The sequence below is a fragment of the Tasmannia lanceolata genome, unplaced genomic scaffold (genome assembly GCF_043159265.1).
Source record: "Tasmannia lanceolata isolate RefF3 unplaced genomic scaffold, GAP_Taslan_0.1 ptg000018l, whole genome shotgun sequence".
Taxonomy (NCBI): domain Eukaryota; kingdom Viridiplantae; phylum Streptophyta; class Magnoliopsida; order Canellales; family Winteraceae; genus Tasmannia; species Tasmannia lanceolata.
The window spans coordinates 1,945,904-1,961,798 of record NW_027518695.1 but is presented as its reverse complement, the minus strand read 5'-3'; the positions used below and the strand labels follow the sequence as shown (position 1 = coordinate 1,961,798).

At 39.5% G+C, this 15,895-nt stretch overlaps 2 protein-coding genes and 1 long non-coding RNA gene across 3 annotated transcripts; all 3 read right to left on the bottom strand.

Annotated features, from left to right (window-relative positions):
- Window positions 1-560: 560 nt before the first annotated feature.
- Window positions 561-1,535, bottom strand: LOC143849459 (uncharacterized protein At2g29880-like). Its single transcript, XM_077358468.1, has 2 exons — window positions 1,215-1,535; window positions 561-1,130 (listed from the first exon to the last, which is right to left on the bottom strand). The coding sequence occupies exons 1-2, from the start codon at window positions 1,533-1,535 to the stop codon at window positions 561-563; spliced, it is 891 nt and encodes a 296-aa protein (XP_077214583.1).
- Window positions 1,536-1,752: 217 nt separating this feature from the next.
- Window positions 1,753-2,945, bottom strand: LOC143851931 (uncharacterized). Its single transcript, XR_013236567.1, has 2 exons — window positions 2,415-2,945; window positions 1,753-2,331 (listed from the first exon to the last, which is right to left on the bottom strand). It is a non-coding gene; the product is annotated as an uncharacterized LOC143851931 (long non-coding RNA).
- A 3,705-nt stretch (window positions 2,946-6,650) lies between these two features.
- On the bottom strand, window positions 6,651-14,395 carry LOC143851329 (cell division protein ftsH). Its single transcript, XM_077360716.1, has 4 exons — window positions 13,008-14,395; window positions 12,094-12,417; window positions 11,686-11,986; window positions 6,651-7,063 (listed from the first exon to the last, which is right to left on the bottom strand). The coding sequence occupies exons 1-4, from the start codon at window positions 14,052-14,054 to the stop codon at window positions 6,864-6,866; spliced, it is 1,872 nt and encodes a 623-aa protein (XP_077216831.1). The 5' UTR covers window positions 14,055-14,395; the 3' UTR covers window positions 6,651-6,863.
- Window positions 14,396-15,895: the final 1,500 nt, after the last annotated feature.

Here is a 15,895-nt window from a genome sequence, read left to right as displayed (position 1 = left end):
GGGAAGTGAAGGGAAGTAAACTGATGTGGCACAAAGGAAAGTGAAGGAAAAGAAACCTGACAGAAACCTGTCAGATGAGCGTTTCGTTGCACAGAAACCTGACAGAAACCTCACAGAAACTACAGAAATATGCGTTTCGTTGCAGGGAAACTCAATAGAAACCTGTTAAATAGAAACTGTGACAAACTGACATGCAGAATGATGCCAACATAGAATCTAGTCTAAAATAAGTAGGTCTAACCCTCTGAAGTCAATCAAAATAAGAAAACCATGACAAACAGAAGTTGAACAATAACAATGCCAATCAAATTGTCACAAATATAGAGCTGCCAAGATATATATCAGGCAACCAACATAGACTTGACAAAAAATTGTCACAAAAATAGAGTTGCCAAGAAGAAGCAGACCATAATCGAGTCAAGACCATAAACATGTTCACCAAAAAAAACAGACAAGCCAACCAAAAAAAAGATCATGTCCAAATGAAGTCCACATCCAGAACCATCCAACAACCACATGTTTATGTACACTTCCACATCCACATCCACATCCACAATCACTCAGAATTCAAGGTTTTCCATCTTCCTCCACATGTAGCGCTCCCTCCTTTCTACTGTGTACTTCATAAAAGCACGAACCTCCGTAGGGTTACGGTTGAGGTACTCATAAGCCCTCTCCAAGATGTCCTCCTCGAATCCTTCTAACCCAAACACAGCATCATGAAGCTCGTCATTGTCAAAAGGTTCCTTCGATGGATCCTTGATTGCATCTGCAACCTTCTCCAAAGTTGAAGTAAACCCTTCCATCAAATTCATATATTTTGCAGCACTACGCTTCGTCCCCCTCTGACCTTCATCGCTTCTTGCAAAATCTCTAACCGGAGATGAAGTTCTAGGCCCAGGTCCTCTACTGTTCTCACCCACCATAGGAGACTCTGGAATTGTTTCAGTCTCAGGGGTATCGCCAATCCCCAAGTCATCTATATGCCGAGCTGAACTCTGCACCTCCTGACTAGGGGCAACGTCATCCCTACTCCACCCACCCGTGGCATAGTCTTCGCCAAAAATGTGACGAAAATCATCTATCAACACATGTTTCTCTGTAAAATATTTCTTATGTTCAGGGTGAACCTACAAGAAATTCGGAAAAATAGTTATAAATATTACGAGTCAGAGTAATTAACAAATGAAACAAAGATGTCACTTTGTACTCACAGCGACCCAAGCATTGTAGACATCTTCCGTCACTTCGATCTTTTTATTGACGTCATCCCAGCCAAATCCGCTGGTGTTTATTATAGTGTTGACGGCCACGAATTTCTTTTTTAGGGTCTTGACTCGATTTTTGATATGCTCTTTCGTCATATCTTTCCCATATCGATTATTCATTGCTCTGCTTGCCGCCATGTATGCGACATCTTTAAAGCCATTGGGTATCTTATGCCCTTCCGATACTTGTTCCAATAACGCATCCACCAACACCTTATCCATCTCAGTATTCCAGTAATGATTCCTACCCACGCGACTTGCAGCCATCCTATATGAATTGAAACAATAACGAGAAACTCATGAGACCATACAATAACGAGAAACTCATGAGACCATACAATAACGAGAAACTCATGAGACCATACATAAAAGTCATGAGACCATACAATAACGAGAAACTCATGAGACCATACATAAAACTCATGAGACCATACAATAACGAGAAACTCATGAGACCATACATAAAAGTCATGAGACCATACAATAACGAGAAACTCATGAGACCATACATAAAACTCATGAGACCATACAATACGAGTTTATTGTTTTTTAAAAACAAGCTACAAACAAGCCATAAACATTAAAAAAAAGAGGCGAAACATAAATCAACGTTGAAAGTCATTCCACATATTCGTGGTCAATCCATTTCTAATACTAGTCCCCTCTCGTGCATCATTGGCCCTACTAAGTGGAACATATGGGACAGGCTCTTCTTCCTCAGGCGGGACCACTGCTCGTAACTCTAGATCTACGTCATCAAGAAGATCATCATCTGCCATCTCCCTCCGAATGAAATTGTGGACACAACAACAAGCTAGAACAATATCAATCTGTTTTTCGTATGGGTACATCGGTTCCTCGTTTAAAATTCTAAAGCGCTTCTTGAGGACGCCGAATGCACGTTCCACTACATTCCGGAGCGATGAATGTCTGTGATTAAAGAGTTCCTCTGGCGTTCGTGGTCTTCGACCCCTGATTTCATTTAAATGATACGCTATGCCTCGGTGCGGTGTTATAAAACTACGAAGTAAAGGATAGCCACCATCGCCGAGATAAAACTTCCCTACAACGAAGAAATTATTGTCTCAGTATCGCCATTGTCTATTCATAATCGACATAATAAGTAGAAGGAAAGGTAAAGTATACCTGGAAGGCAAGGAAGCCCATTAGGTCGTGATGTTGCATTTCCTAATATCCTTGAGTCGGATGCCGATCCTTCCCACCCAGCCAAAATGTAATTGAACTTTAAATCGAAGTCACAAACTGCCAACACATTTTGAGAAGGGTAACCTTTTCGATTAATAAACCGAGGCTTATATTCGGCTCTCACTTTAGCAGGAATATGAGTTCCGTCAATTGCACCAATGCAATCCTAGTATAGAAAGGTTAAAATATATCAGTCAGTATCTTGAAGCTTAGAATAGTTTAGTATTTGAGGTTACCTTGAAATAAGGCCAGAATCTTGGATTAGTGCGAATGACTTCTGGTATCTCACTCGTCGGAGGTTTTATAAACTCGGATTTCAAGCTTAGAATAGTTTTCAAGACCTTGTTGAAATAACGAGAAACCGTGGAACCTGATCGTTGTGTGAAGGCTCTAATTGACCGGTTCCGTTGATTGTGAGATACAATATGTAAGAACATTGCAACCTGCTCGTCAATGTTACAATGTATTGTATCTTGAAGTTCGCTGGTGCTTCTAAGCAGTCGAACAAATCGTCCGAAGCACCTGACGTTCATCCTAAGTACGTGCTTGCAATGTTCGTCTGACGTCATGGCACGCGTAATAAATTCCCGATCTGTGAAGTAGTTGTTTTCGTTTGGAGCTCGTCGTAGGTATTCGTCATAATACTGTTGGAAGAATACGAGTGCAGTGGTTGCTGCACTCACTATTGTCGCAACAGCACTCACAATCAGCTTTGCCCTCTTTGTGAGGCGACCATCCTCGGTTCTAAGTCTCCTATCGTCCATCTAACAATAAGTGGATAGTACTAAAAAAAAAATCATGAGTTAACAATAACAATTAAAACATGAACAGTCAAAACCCAATTAAAACATGAATCGTGAGTTAACAATTATGTGGTTAAGTCTTTTTTCAGTATCATTCACCTATCTCCACTCTCTTCTGCTAAACTTTCTAGGGCTGACTACCTAACCCTCCATAACACTGATTAAAAAATCCAACTCGTGAAGCCCATTAAAACTGATTTCATAACATGGCAATTCAAAGCAACCCTAGATTTTTTACCTTGAATCAAAGATTATAAAAAAAGAAATCAAGACTACAAAAAGGAAATTAAGAACAAACCTCAGGAAGGTTAGGAAGAAGGAAATTGACAGTAGGATGATTACCTGCAAAAGAAGAAAACTAACATGATTAACAAGAAAAAATCATATTTGTGGAACCCTAAATCCACCCAAAATCAAAAATAGATCAGGTGTTCAAATTGATAAAACCAATTGAGTATTAAATGACTCAATCAAGTATCAAATAGACAGAGTCACAGAGACTTGCATCAAAGATATGTGGATCTACAGAGGAGAAACAAAAAATCCGAAACCCTAACCCAGTAATAGAATACCAAAATAGAATGGGAAAAAACAAAAAATGAAACCCTAACCCAGTAAATCCAAATCCCTACCGAAACCCCTTATCCGAAACCCTATCCAAACCCCATATCTGAAACCCTATCAAAACCCCATAAATCCAGCAGAAAAAAAATTACACAGATAGAGATAGAGAGAGAGAGAGAGAGAGAGAGAGACAGAGAGAGAGAGGGAGACTTACCGGAAGGTGATAGTCGTCTACCTCCGGTCTTGCGAGGGAGAGAGAGAGTCGTCGAAAATGGAGGTCTCGAGAGAGATTCTGAGCGAGAAAAGAGAGAGAGAGCTTCGATCGTCGGGTGAAACTCTCGGAAAGAAAGAGTTTCCGATGTATGAGGTAGGAAAAGGGGTTTCCGCGATTTCACGGAAAGCCCTTTTCCACGTAATTTTTAATAATTTCCACCTCACCGAAAAAGGTTTCCCCAGAAACTAAAAGAACACACTTTTTATGGGTTTCCACGGAAACAAAGCGGACTTTCCGCAGAAAAGAGGGGGAAGGAAACTTAAAAGAACACAGCATTAGAAAATAGAAAATTTTCATGAAGAAAGATCTACCTGCTCAAATTGACTGAGTCTAATCCTGACACTAGTTGAGTTCGTCTACCTCGATCATTTTCTTCCATTCTCTCCTATCTAAATTCATATTCTTCATTATGTTCTTAGTCCTCAAGTCTTTTCTTATTGTTTCTACCCAAAATGCTCGTGTGGAGACAAAATGCTTGTGTGGCATTATCAAAATAGAGCATGGAGAAATCCTCTCTCTCTCTCTCAATGGATTCATTTCAGCAGAAATCGGAATTCACCGCGAGCTTGCCTACCAAACGCCATTAAAATTAAACAAAGTCGTTTAGTGGTGATATTTGCAGCCCTTTAGAAGCAAGAGTCATCAAAGGCTTAAGAAAGGAGAGAGTGTACCCATAAAAAAAAATGGAGAAAGAGTGTAATAAAGTGGTTATTTCATGCTCAAGTGTGTAAGAAGAAGTGTTTTCCGATATGTAAGATTCACTCATTGATCTAAGAATAAAATACATTGCGTAATTATTTGAACGGCAGCAATGTTCTTTCCATTTTGTTTTATTTTTTTGTACCATGAACGGTCTCAATTCAAATAAACTTAGTCAGTAGTTCGGTATGTATAAGGGGCATGGAATATAGCTAAGCATTTTATTCGAACAAAGTGTAACAAGAATGGATGGGTTTAGTTCTTCCTCCAGAGTAGTTCGGATGGGTTTAGGTATTTACTAAATCATATGGGGGTGTTTGTGTAAATATACAAAGAATTTGTTGCGTTATGTTTACTCGAAATTGAGCACGCACATGAAAGGGGCACCTTTTTCCAAAGGTTCTCTAAAGTTTCGGGCCCAAAGTTCAGAAAAAATTGTCCTATTACCACCTGATGAAAGTGTTCTCAACGGCATTGGTCAGACCGACATGTGGTCACCGATCAGATCAACAGGTCCGATCGTGACCACATGGTAAACACATGCTACTGCACCCAAAAGTGGCTTTTAGTATTAGGAAAGGGCCATCTGTTAACATTTTTCAAACTGAGAAGAGGAAATACTATAAAGGCAAGGGTGGGTGTTCCTCGCAATACAGTTTTAGGCCCCATTTGCACCCCGCTTACATGATCAGATCCATTGACCCGAATGGCGGCAATAAATCCAGCCAAATGCAGTTAAGAACACCTTGGTCGGATGGTACTCGGCTTTTGATCCATCGCCAAGTTTAGGGTTCCTCCAAGAAAAGCTAAACCCTTGATTCTTGTAGCCTTTTTATCTTGTGCATTAGATGTCTATTGGCATAAGACTAACATCTACAAGATCAACGGTCTCAATTTCACATAAACATCTCCCTGTATGCATAGCCAAAAATCCTGTTCCTAGGCTCTTTGTTGGTCAGTTGATCATTTGATTTCACAGATCAAATGCCTAAGGTGGAGCCCACAAATTGACAATCCAGATTGACTGAAGGTAGGTCCACTATGAAACTTGGCATGCCTCATTACAAGTAAGAGCTTAGCATTCCTCAAGTAACACTACAGATCCTTTGACCGTTCGCCATCATACCTGCTAGGAAGACACACCCCTTGCCAAGGAGGTCCCTAAGTGTTATATGCCTTTGCTCCTTTACTTTCGGCATAAGATGGGCGTAAAACAAATTCTACACCCAATTTCCCACTTAAAATGGGCGTAAATTTTTTTTTTTACGCGCATTTTAACTTGAAAGAAACAGAGCTGTTCTTGGGCCACTAGCTCAATGGTTGAGGCTCTGTTTCTCAACCTTGAGGTGGCAGGTACAAAAAAGAAACAGGGGAGTGCCAGTATCAACTCCCTTAATTAATTTGAAAAACTAATATAAGATGTCACAGGGCAATTGAAGAACACCCAAGTTTCAGGGGCCGCACACAACCACTGATTTTTAGTCCATGTGTCTTTAAAACTGCAATTCATAGGCAATCTTATAATTTCAAAAGCATTCTTCGGATTTTGTCAATAAACTTGTAGTTATAAGGTGATTTCAAAAACTATCAACAAATTTTGCAAGCCACATGGTAAATATGCATTTCCTTTTTTTCATTTTAATTTTTATGGACCGATATCCATACAATAATCTCACTTACTACATCACCAATATGATAGCCAAGAACTGTTTGTGGCAAACACACATACCTGTCTATGTTACTTAAATATGTTAACAGTGTTTTGATCTTTAAAAAATAATAATACCAAAAGTACCAGATTCAATCCACAACTGGTATCTGATATTTGCCAAAAAGGAGAAAAATAAAAGGCTATTATATAATCAAAAGCCTGTAAAATGTGTTCAGTGAGAAGACCACTATTATCACACCACTGAAACAGTTCTTGGGTGGTGTGCAGAAGGTTAGAGCTGAAACCTTCATATCCTTGTATCAATACTATATTCATGATATTTAACATTTGAAGAATACAAAGGCATTGGAGAAGTAACATACCCATGAACATTATCATCAGCTTAGTGTTTGATAGCCCATAGGGCCTTGCAGGTCATCCTCTCTTGCATCATTGCTTCTAACTGGAGAGGGCATCCATGAAAAAAGCCGTCCAAGTTCCCTCCTAATAGTGCTAGCAGTCAACTGCCTATCATTGATTCCGAATTTCGCTCTTTCTATTGCTGCCATGATATCTTCTCGGGTTACTTTCTCCCCACCTGTGAGACCATAAAAGCCAACATTGCTTTATTTTGGTAAGTGATGGATGCTTTTTCTATAAAATGGAAATCAAGTTTTGTGAACAAAACAGGGGGAAACAAAAATTGTGCATTCATTGGATACAACATAACCATAAAAAACTGAACATCAAGCATGTAATGTAAAGCTTTCAAAGAATTTATTACAACCAACATAAGTTGCTTACTTCTCTGTCTCAAAAGTTTGCCTCGCTGGACACAAAAATTTCCCAACAGAAAATAAGAGGCCATGCTCAGACTCCTGAAATATGTTATCTTGCCCTTCAACCATCTTAAGACATTTGAACAAGTCACCTCCTATCCCTTGGAGATCTTGAACCTGTTGAAAACTAACTCGTACTCCACTTTACTCCCTCTACTGTCCTTACTCCCACCTCCCTTCTGGGGCTGTTCACCTTAAGGACTGCAAGATAGGGTTTATTTGATCCTTGGATAGACTCTCTATCCTAGCTCATGTTGACCCTTGTTCTTGGATAACATATTACCAGAACAAAATGTGTGAACAGTAGACAAAACAATTTCAAAATAAACTAATCCAAGTAGGATAGCAAATCCCAGAAAAGTATATCCAAGAGTTTCTATCCCCGTAGTGAACAGCTCATTTAAGTTTATCCACTCAATGCAGAACCTTGACAAATAGTTTGACCCCATGTGGTAGAGCCAAATTTCACCTTGATAGCTCCAAAAGGTGAAATCCGGGCATAACTTCGGAACAACATCTGAAAGTCTAACGGCAGAGCACTTGGAAACCAAACTAAACATAATAAGTTTACGATATAGCTATAAAATCTCAGTTTCGCAAAAAAGTTAAAGAAAGGAGCAGTTCAGATGGGAGAGATATTAATGCCTGGCACATTAACTGATGCAGTTCTACCTCCATGATTTTTTTTCTTAAACGCATAACCTTTCTTGAATACTTCCAACACCCTCTTTGCTATTTCTATTTGATTTTAGCAAAACAGCTTGTGTCACTGCTGTGTTGTGACTAAGGTTTTAAATTTCAGTTTCGGAATGCGTTTCGGTCCTCGTAGAAACCGAAATTTCGGCAATTTCATTCGAAATCCGGCGAAATCTAAAAAGGCAATAATTATCTTCCCTGAAATTTCGGACGAAATTACCGAAATTTCAGGGCAATATCAAATAATGTATATTCTAACGGATTTTCCTAAAATTTCGAAAACAAATTTCGACCGAAATTTCGGTCGAAATAAAGTAATGTTTCGACTTTCCCCAATTTCGATTTCGCTATCCACCGAAATCTGAAATTTCGGATTTCGGTCGAAATTTAAAACCTTGGTTGTGACTCAGAAGACCGTACTAAATATGTGCCTTAGTTGGTACCTTAGTTATCAATTCCGTTCCGTTCCGGTCGGAATGGAGCGGAATTCCGGAACGGTTTGGGCATATTTTCCGTTCCGTCCGGAATTCCGGTCCATTCCGGCAGAATGCCCTGTTTCGCCCAGAATCGACTGAAAATGCACAAATTTTTTGAAAAAAAATACGACAACGCCATTATAGCCGTTGGGATTGCTTTTTGACCCTTTTACCCTCATTTTATGACCGTTTATGACCATTTTATGGCCGTTGGAATGCACCGGAATGACAGAAATCCCACTGAAATTTCAAGAAAGGGGATTTGTGTGACCGAAAAGTTTCGAGCGGAATGCACCGGAATGACCGAAATCCCACCCGAATTCCTTTCGGTGGCCAAAACAGAATGGCCACCGGAACGAAATTTACAACTAAGGTTGGTACCAAGTGCTGGTGAGTTGGAATGAGAAGAAATATGAGGGATTACAATCCTTCCTCACCTACTGAAAAAAAAATTACTTCACATCCTCCAGCAAAAGATCCCCATGGCCCATGTGCCAATGATCATTTTTTTTTTAATGGTGGTAATTTTATTCAAGGAAGCAGGATTCGTTCCTTGGACTGGGGAATCGCGATTCCCCGGAACGCGGATCCGATTCGAGAATCGGTTCGAATCCCCGAAAGTTGGGAATCGGGGTTCGGATTCGTCAGAACCCCGATTCCCAATTTTGGGAACCCCGATTCCCAACTTTTAGAACCGTGATTCCCAGGCGATTCCCCGGAGAATCCCCGATGAATCCCAACTCCCCAGCGACTCCCAGAGATTCCCTAGCGAATCTCCGGCGAATCCCCGGCGACTCTCCGGCAAACTCACGATTTTCGCTCCCAACCATCCCCAGAGCCTTTGATTCCCGCTTTCGAATCCCGCCCTGGCAACCTTGATTTTATTACAGAAGGAAAAGATGACCGAGATGGTCGATACAAATCTATCCTTGCAAACCATATAAACAGCATATAAAAGCACAACAATAAATTAGAAAACATCAAAGGGATAAACTCAAGGAGGTAGAGAATCGAACAAAGCCAAAGCCTCTTTAGAACACCCCCCCCCCCAAGCAAGGTTATCGGCCACTTGATTGGCAGATCTCCTGACATGCTAGAAGGCGATGGAAGAGGACCCCACTCAATCTATTATCTCATCGAAGAAGCGATCAAATCTCCACGAATGACGATGAGTACCTTTAAGCCACTGAATAACATTTAGGGAATCCCCTGCCACCACCACTTGATTTAAGCTATTTCTATCTAAAAGCTTTAGACCTTGATGAATTGCGCGCACCTCAGCCTCATTAGTATCTGCAACCCCAATTGGGCCTGCAAAAGCCCAAATCACCCCTCCTAACTCGTTCCTTAAGACCCAGCAATTCCAGTGGGGCCCGGGTTACCCAAGCTAGACCCACCAAAGTTAAGCTTTAGGAAGCCAAGGGGAGGAGGAGACCACCCTTGAACACACTTTGTCTTATGCTCCACACTAAGACATACCTCCTGCCACCTGTTCCATAAATCAAACTCAAAGACAAATCTGAAACATGGGAGAGACGTTACCCACGATATAATCAGGGCTACCGCTTTGAAATAAAGGAAAGATGATTTTTTAGCATAACCTTTGAAGATTCGAGCACTTTTTTCCTTCCAAAGAACCCATATGATAGCCAAGAAAGTAGCGTTCCATAATGTTTTTCCTTTTCTCTTCTACAGAACTGCCGACCATCTGAGTAAGAGGCTAATGAGGTTTGCTGGGAATACCCAAGCAATGCCGAATCAACACAAATTTTTGCTCCAAACCTCCTGAGTTAATTCGCAATGCACTAGAAGGTGGTCCACTGATTCCCCCAGTCTAAGCAGAGGGCATAATGATCAATAATCAAAATCTCCTGTTTGCGCAAAAAATCAACAGTCTGAATCCTTTCTAGGAGGGCCACCCATCCAAAAACGCATACCCGTGGCGGCACCTTGATCGACCAAACTCTATGTGCCAATGATCATGTACAAAATGAATAGAAAAGGCAATACCAGTCATCTTCATCTTCTGTTACCTATAATTGGCCTATACCCGTCGTTTCTTACTTTCCTTGATCTACCTAATCCACAGCTGGTAACAGAAAGTCGGAAAAAAACTTTTCTAGAAAATGTTTGTAGTGCAATCCAACTAAAACATAACAGTCACAATGATGTTCTATGGTAGGCTGCAATTGTAAAAGGGCCCCTCTAGAGCTAGAATATAACTTCCTTGCAATTGCATTTGTTTCAACTTATGCACTGTTTCATATCCCGTGATACATCCAATCATCCCTCTTAGTGCCCCTAACTAAGGGAAACCAAAGGAAGAGTTGGATTATAAAAATCAACCATTACTCTCCCAAAATCTCTGTCCTTTCTCTCTCTTTTTTACCCAATGTGTAAGGAATAAAAACTGTCACAGATGCATACTCTGCCTATGTTCCAATTGATGACACCCAAGGATGTCATGTACTATAAGTTTTAGACTTACAATGGCTAGATCCAGGTAAAGATCAGAAATTCATTGTGATATGACATAAAAAAATTCTTATATAAGACTAAATTCAAGCAGAGAAAATGGTTAGTTCTTAATTATTGCTAGTGACAATCATAAACCAAATTATTTATCAAACTATGTAAAAACTGTTAGAGATGTCTTTTGAGATCCTTGTAAGTCATTGTAATCTGTATTTTTTGAATTAAATGGAATGCAATCTCTCTCACACAAAATCTCTCCTCTCCTCTTCTCTTTTTTTGTCTCTTTTAGACCATTCGATTCAACCATTTTTACTCTAATGCCCATCATTTTCCAACTCCTTTCCCTTTTCTGATATCAAAACATGTGTCTCCGTTAGCTATATAACTAGCTAACTACCACGTATTTTGTGTTACCGCATCTGACATTTCCTAATCATGAAGTCTGATATACTTACTTTCTAGGAAATTTTTGGTGAGAGTAAGTATTGTAAATAACATAAAAATGAATGGAAAAGAAACTTAAGGATTTGCACACCTAAGCCAACCAAACTTTTTACTCAAGTGCAACGTATAACTGTACCAATTTTAGTTGAAAGGGCTTTCAGAGATCTATCAGTAAAAAAATAGCATAAAAAATCAACTGATTTTCTGCAGGAAAATAGTAAAAAAATTACACAGCAATGACTGATAACTTGAATCATATTTGAGATGAGGCTCATAGCCTTTTGACTCACCTCTGCGAGCAGCAAGCAAAGCAGCTTCATTGACAATGTTCGCTAGATCAGCACCTACAAAGCCTGGAGTGAGAGATGCAACCAGATTGCAGATAAGTTGTGGGTCCTCTTCCAAGGGAACTACCCTAAAATGTACAGCCAAAATCTTTTTCCTTCCATCTTCATCCGGTACTCCGACAAATACTTTCCGTGAGAAGCGACCAGGCCGGCAGAGAGCTGGATCTAATGCTTCAGGTCGATTAGTTGCCGCAATAACAACCACCTTCATCTCTGACTCAAACCCATCCATTTCTGTCAACAGCTGTAAAAGAAAATATACTTACCCTATCAAATTTTATAAAATGGAATTATCAACAAAACCATCACCAGATAGGAGGATATATTAAGACTGGAAGGTAAAAAAAATGCCTGGTTCAATGTTTGGTCTCGTTCATCATTGAAACTTCTACCACGCCTTCCTCCCACGGCATCAAGCTCATCAATGAATATGATTGATGGGGCACATTTTCTTGCTATACTAAAGAGGTCCCTAATGCGTGCTGCTCCTCTTCCAACAAACAACTCTACAAATTCACTTGCGGACACTGTGAAAAACGGCACTCCTGCTTCTCCAGCCACAGCACGTGCTAGTAATGTTTTCCCTGTTCCTGGCGGGCCAGACAACAGCACACCTCTGGGTAACTTTGCTCCCAATTTATTGTAGTTAATAGCTCCTTGTAAGCACGAGACAATCTATAAAGAACAAAATGCTATGAATTAGAAGAGACATCAGTTAAAAATTGGTACAGTTAGTAATGCATGAATTAACCCAGGAACCACTAGGATGGAATTTCACAACAACACGATGAAGAGATATGAACCCAAGAGAAAACCAATAGAATACTTGCAAAGAAATACGTGATAGAAAAAACAAGAGTATTAGGTTCCATTTTCATTGTGAAAAGCAGCAGCAAAGAATAACTTTCACAAACTTCAAATCGTCTGATTGATCAAAATATCTGCAAAAAGTGTGTTTTAATTATTTAAATATAGACTCTGTCACCTCCAAAACACTTTCTTTTCCAGACACATAACACCCTGCACACTGTTTAAATTCAGAACACTACTAAAACAGTCCTAAAACAAATTATAATCTACAAAGAAAATAAGGAACTTTCTAAGAAAATCTAGCCTAGAAAATGCCAATTGAGGATTTCTTGCTAGCCCCTTTCAAGTCTAAGAAAATCAATAATATCAGTTTAACTGATGAACCCACACTCTAAATATTAAGACAGAATTGGAGTAACAAATCAAAGTTAAATACAAGAAAAGAGTACACTCACCTCCATAAGCTCTGCCTTAGCAGCACCAACACCCTCAACATCGTCAAAACTGACTGTCTGATTGTTGGGCCGCCTCTTTTTTGCAGGGCTATTGGCAGTAGAAAGTTGACGATAAACCAACCACATTAATGGCATTAAAGGAATCCACAGAGATACCACTGTCAACAAAGTACTCCTCAAAGACGATAATGCTGACTGAGGAGCTGAGCTATATGTAGCCCCTTTCTCTCTCATTAGACTAAGAAGGAAGTTCTCGTCGTGGTCTATCTTTCTCGTAAAGAATTGCCACTCCAGGGACGAAACTTGAGCCCTTGAAAATCTCTGTAATATGTTCTGACCCATTGTAACACTGGTTCTTTCACCATCAGCATTGTCCAATGCCAGTGAATTCTCAGTGTTCCCATCAATTGTGCTGTAGAATATACGACGAGAACCCTCTTCGAAGAGAACCTTTGATACATGTCCTCCTTGTAAATTAATTATTAAGTCTGAATAAGGAACAACCTTTGGAGAAGGCATCGCTGCTAACTTCATAAACAAGTAGCAAAGACCCAATCCGACGGTAAGAGACGCAAAAAGGGTCACCCTTTTCAAATTTTTCCTCAATGACACTCCAATGCCTTCTAAAATCGACTGAACCGAAATCCTCTTAACATTCATTAACACCATTTTCAGTTTAATTGAAAACAAACGCAATCTCGGTCGCAATCTTAATGAGAATTGCTTTCTTATATTGCGAATCTCTCTACTCTTCATCTGGGTCTGGTTTTCTTGGCTCCTTGTATTGATCTGTGACTTGATTTTCTTGTTAAATTGTGAGCCACAACCAGATTTATAACAACACCACCCCCATGAAGAAAAAGAGGGGTAAGTATAGCAAGAAAGAGAAACAGAAGCACTAAGAAATCTATATCTATGTGAAGATTGGTTTTTTTCTACTTGAAACCCCAATTTTTCTCCACTACCGCAAATAATCGAATGATTGAAAAAAGAAGGATGAGTAACCATGGCACCAAAATCGGAAGCAACAGGAAAAGGAACAACCATCTTTAATTGAAGCAAGCAGTCCAAAACAACCTAGATATACAAGATTTGCCATTTGTTCCTTTCATACAAAACAGAGAAATAGAGAGAGCGTTTAACTCTCCTGGCGTGAAATCTAACAAACCCATAAAATTATCTGGAAAACATTTATTTTATAGTACAATCAGGGATTTGAAGAACAGTCCAAATCTCATGAAAACTCTTAAATAAACTTGGAGTGGAAGTAAAGGGGTTTTGGAGTGGAGGTATCAATAAATAAATACCTGGTCTTTCTCTCAGCTCGAAAGTGGGAGAGGAGAAATGGAATTTAAAGAGAGTATATATGGGAGGATGTGGAAGAGGTTTGGATTTTCTTCAGCTTATCCAGAAAACAGGAAGGAATTCTTGGGAAATTTTTGGAAAGGAAAATCCTTTCTACTGCTTTTTTTAACACGGAAAGAAGAAAATTTGAACCAACCTTATTCAATTATGAGAAAACATTTCCTACACACTTGTGTAGGTAAGTTACCTACACACTAGCTTAAAATACAATAGGGGCCCACATTGTTTGGGTGATCCAAACCATTGGTCCTCACATAGATAGGGTGTCCACAAAAAATCAGATCCATAAGATCATCCAAACCATTCAAACTATGGAGGCAAAAAATGGACTAATTTGTGAAGGTTTATACACGTATATTTTACCTCCACAAATCGTAGGGTTGGAATGATCCTATGGATCTGATTTTTTGTGGACACCCTATCTCTGTGAGGACCATTCAAATGAATGGTTTGGATCACCCAAACAATGTGGGCCCCCAATGTATTTTAAGCTAGTGTGTAGGTAACTTACCTACAGAAGTGTGTAGGAAATGTTTTCTCTAATATATCTTACTATTACTATATGTTAGCCGTGGCCGGAAAGAAGAAATTTTTTTCCAAGATGTTTTTTTCATAAGAAATATTTTTCTTGCAATCTAAACAGGCCCCGGTCTCATCAAAATTTTTTTTTTTAATGACTGCAAGGGACTCGCCTATGGGTTCTCCTCGAAGCCAACGCAACGCACCTTGATGACAAGTAATCTATTGGTCGTAATGTTTTATGGGATTTGCTAGGGACCATCGCATAAGGCATTTTCACGGATGGGTTGTTGCCTGTGGAGAACAACCCCCACAGCTGAATTAAGTGGAATGACAAAATTTGAGCCTGTGTAGCTGCTCTCACATTAGAGGTGCAACTTGGGTTGGGTTGGGTTGAGTTTTTCGCTAAAAAATGAATAAGAATCAATCTGAATCCGACCCGATTTTAAGGTAACAGTCCATCCGTGAAATGACCCGAGTTGCACCCTATCTCACATGCAACAGTCCATCCGTGAAATGCCTTCTGTAATGGCCCCTAGCAAATCCCATGTTTTATAGTTAAATTACACATGATCAGTCTATGCAAATTATTTAATTAATCTTTCTTCATCAGTATTCACACGTGAAAGTGCCAGATGTAGATAGTAGTTTACCCTATTTTCTTAATAGCCTATGTTGCTTGGACGGATTGACCCCTTCATAATTTAGGTAGGAAACAAATATTATTTAAACAAAATTGGTGAACATTGAGAATTTCAAATTATATTGACTTACGCGAGCAGCATTACTACTCATAAGGGCAACTTATTCAATCGTTGCCCGACTCAATCAAACTCAACAATAATCTACATTTAATGAGCAAAACTGAAACAATAATCTACATTTTCTCACCTCTCTCTCTCTCTCTCTCTCTCTCTCTCTCTCTCTCTCTCTCTCTCTCAGAAATCTCCCTCTCACACCCTCCCTCACCATTGGGTAAGGCTAATTTTTCATTGAAAAGTAAT

Excerpts from the sequence above, each read along its gene's own strand:
- LOC143849459 (XM_077358468.1), bottom strand. The coding sequence starts at position 1,535 with ATGGCTGCAAGTCGCGTGGGTAGGAATCATTACTGGAATACTGAGATG. Across the intron at positions 1,131-1,214 it reads TCTACAATGCTTGGGTCGCT|GTTCACCCTGAACATAAGAA; the intron begins GTGAGTACAAAG and ends AATTTCTTGTAG.
- LOC143851329 (XM_077360716.1), bottom strand. The coding sequence starts at position 14,054 with ATGGTTGTTCCTTTTCCTGTTGCTTCCGATTTTGGTGCCATGGTTACT. Across the intron at positions 11,987-12,093 it reads GAGACCAAACATTGAACCAG|CTGTTGACAGAAATGGATGG; the intron begins GCATTTTTTTTA and ends TTTCTTTTACAG. Across the intron at positions 7,064-11,685 it reads TTTGCTTGCTGCTCGCAGAG|GTGGGGAGAAAGTAACCCGA; the intron begins GTGAGTCAAAAG and ends ATGGTCTCACAG.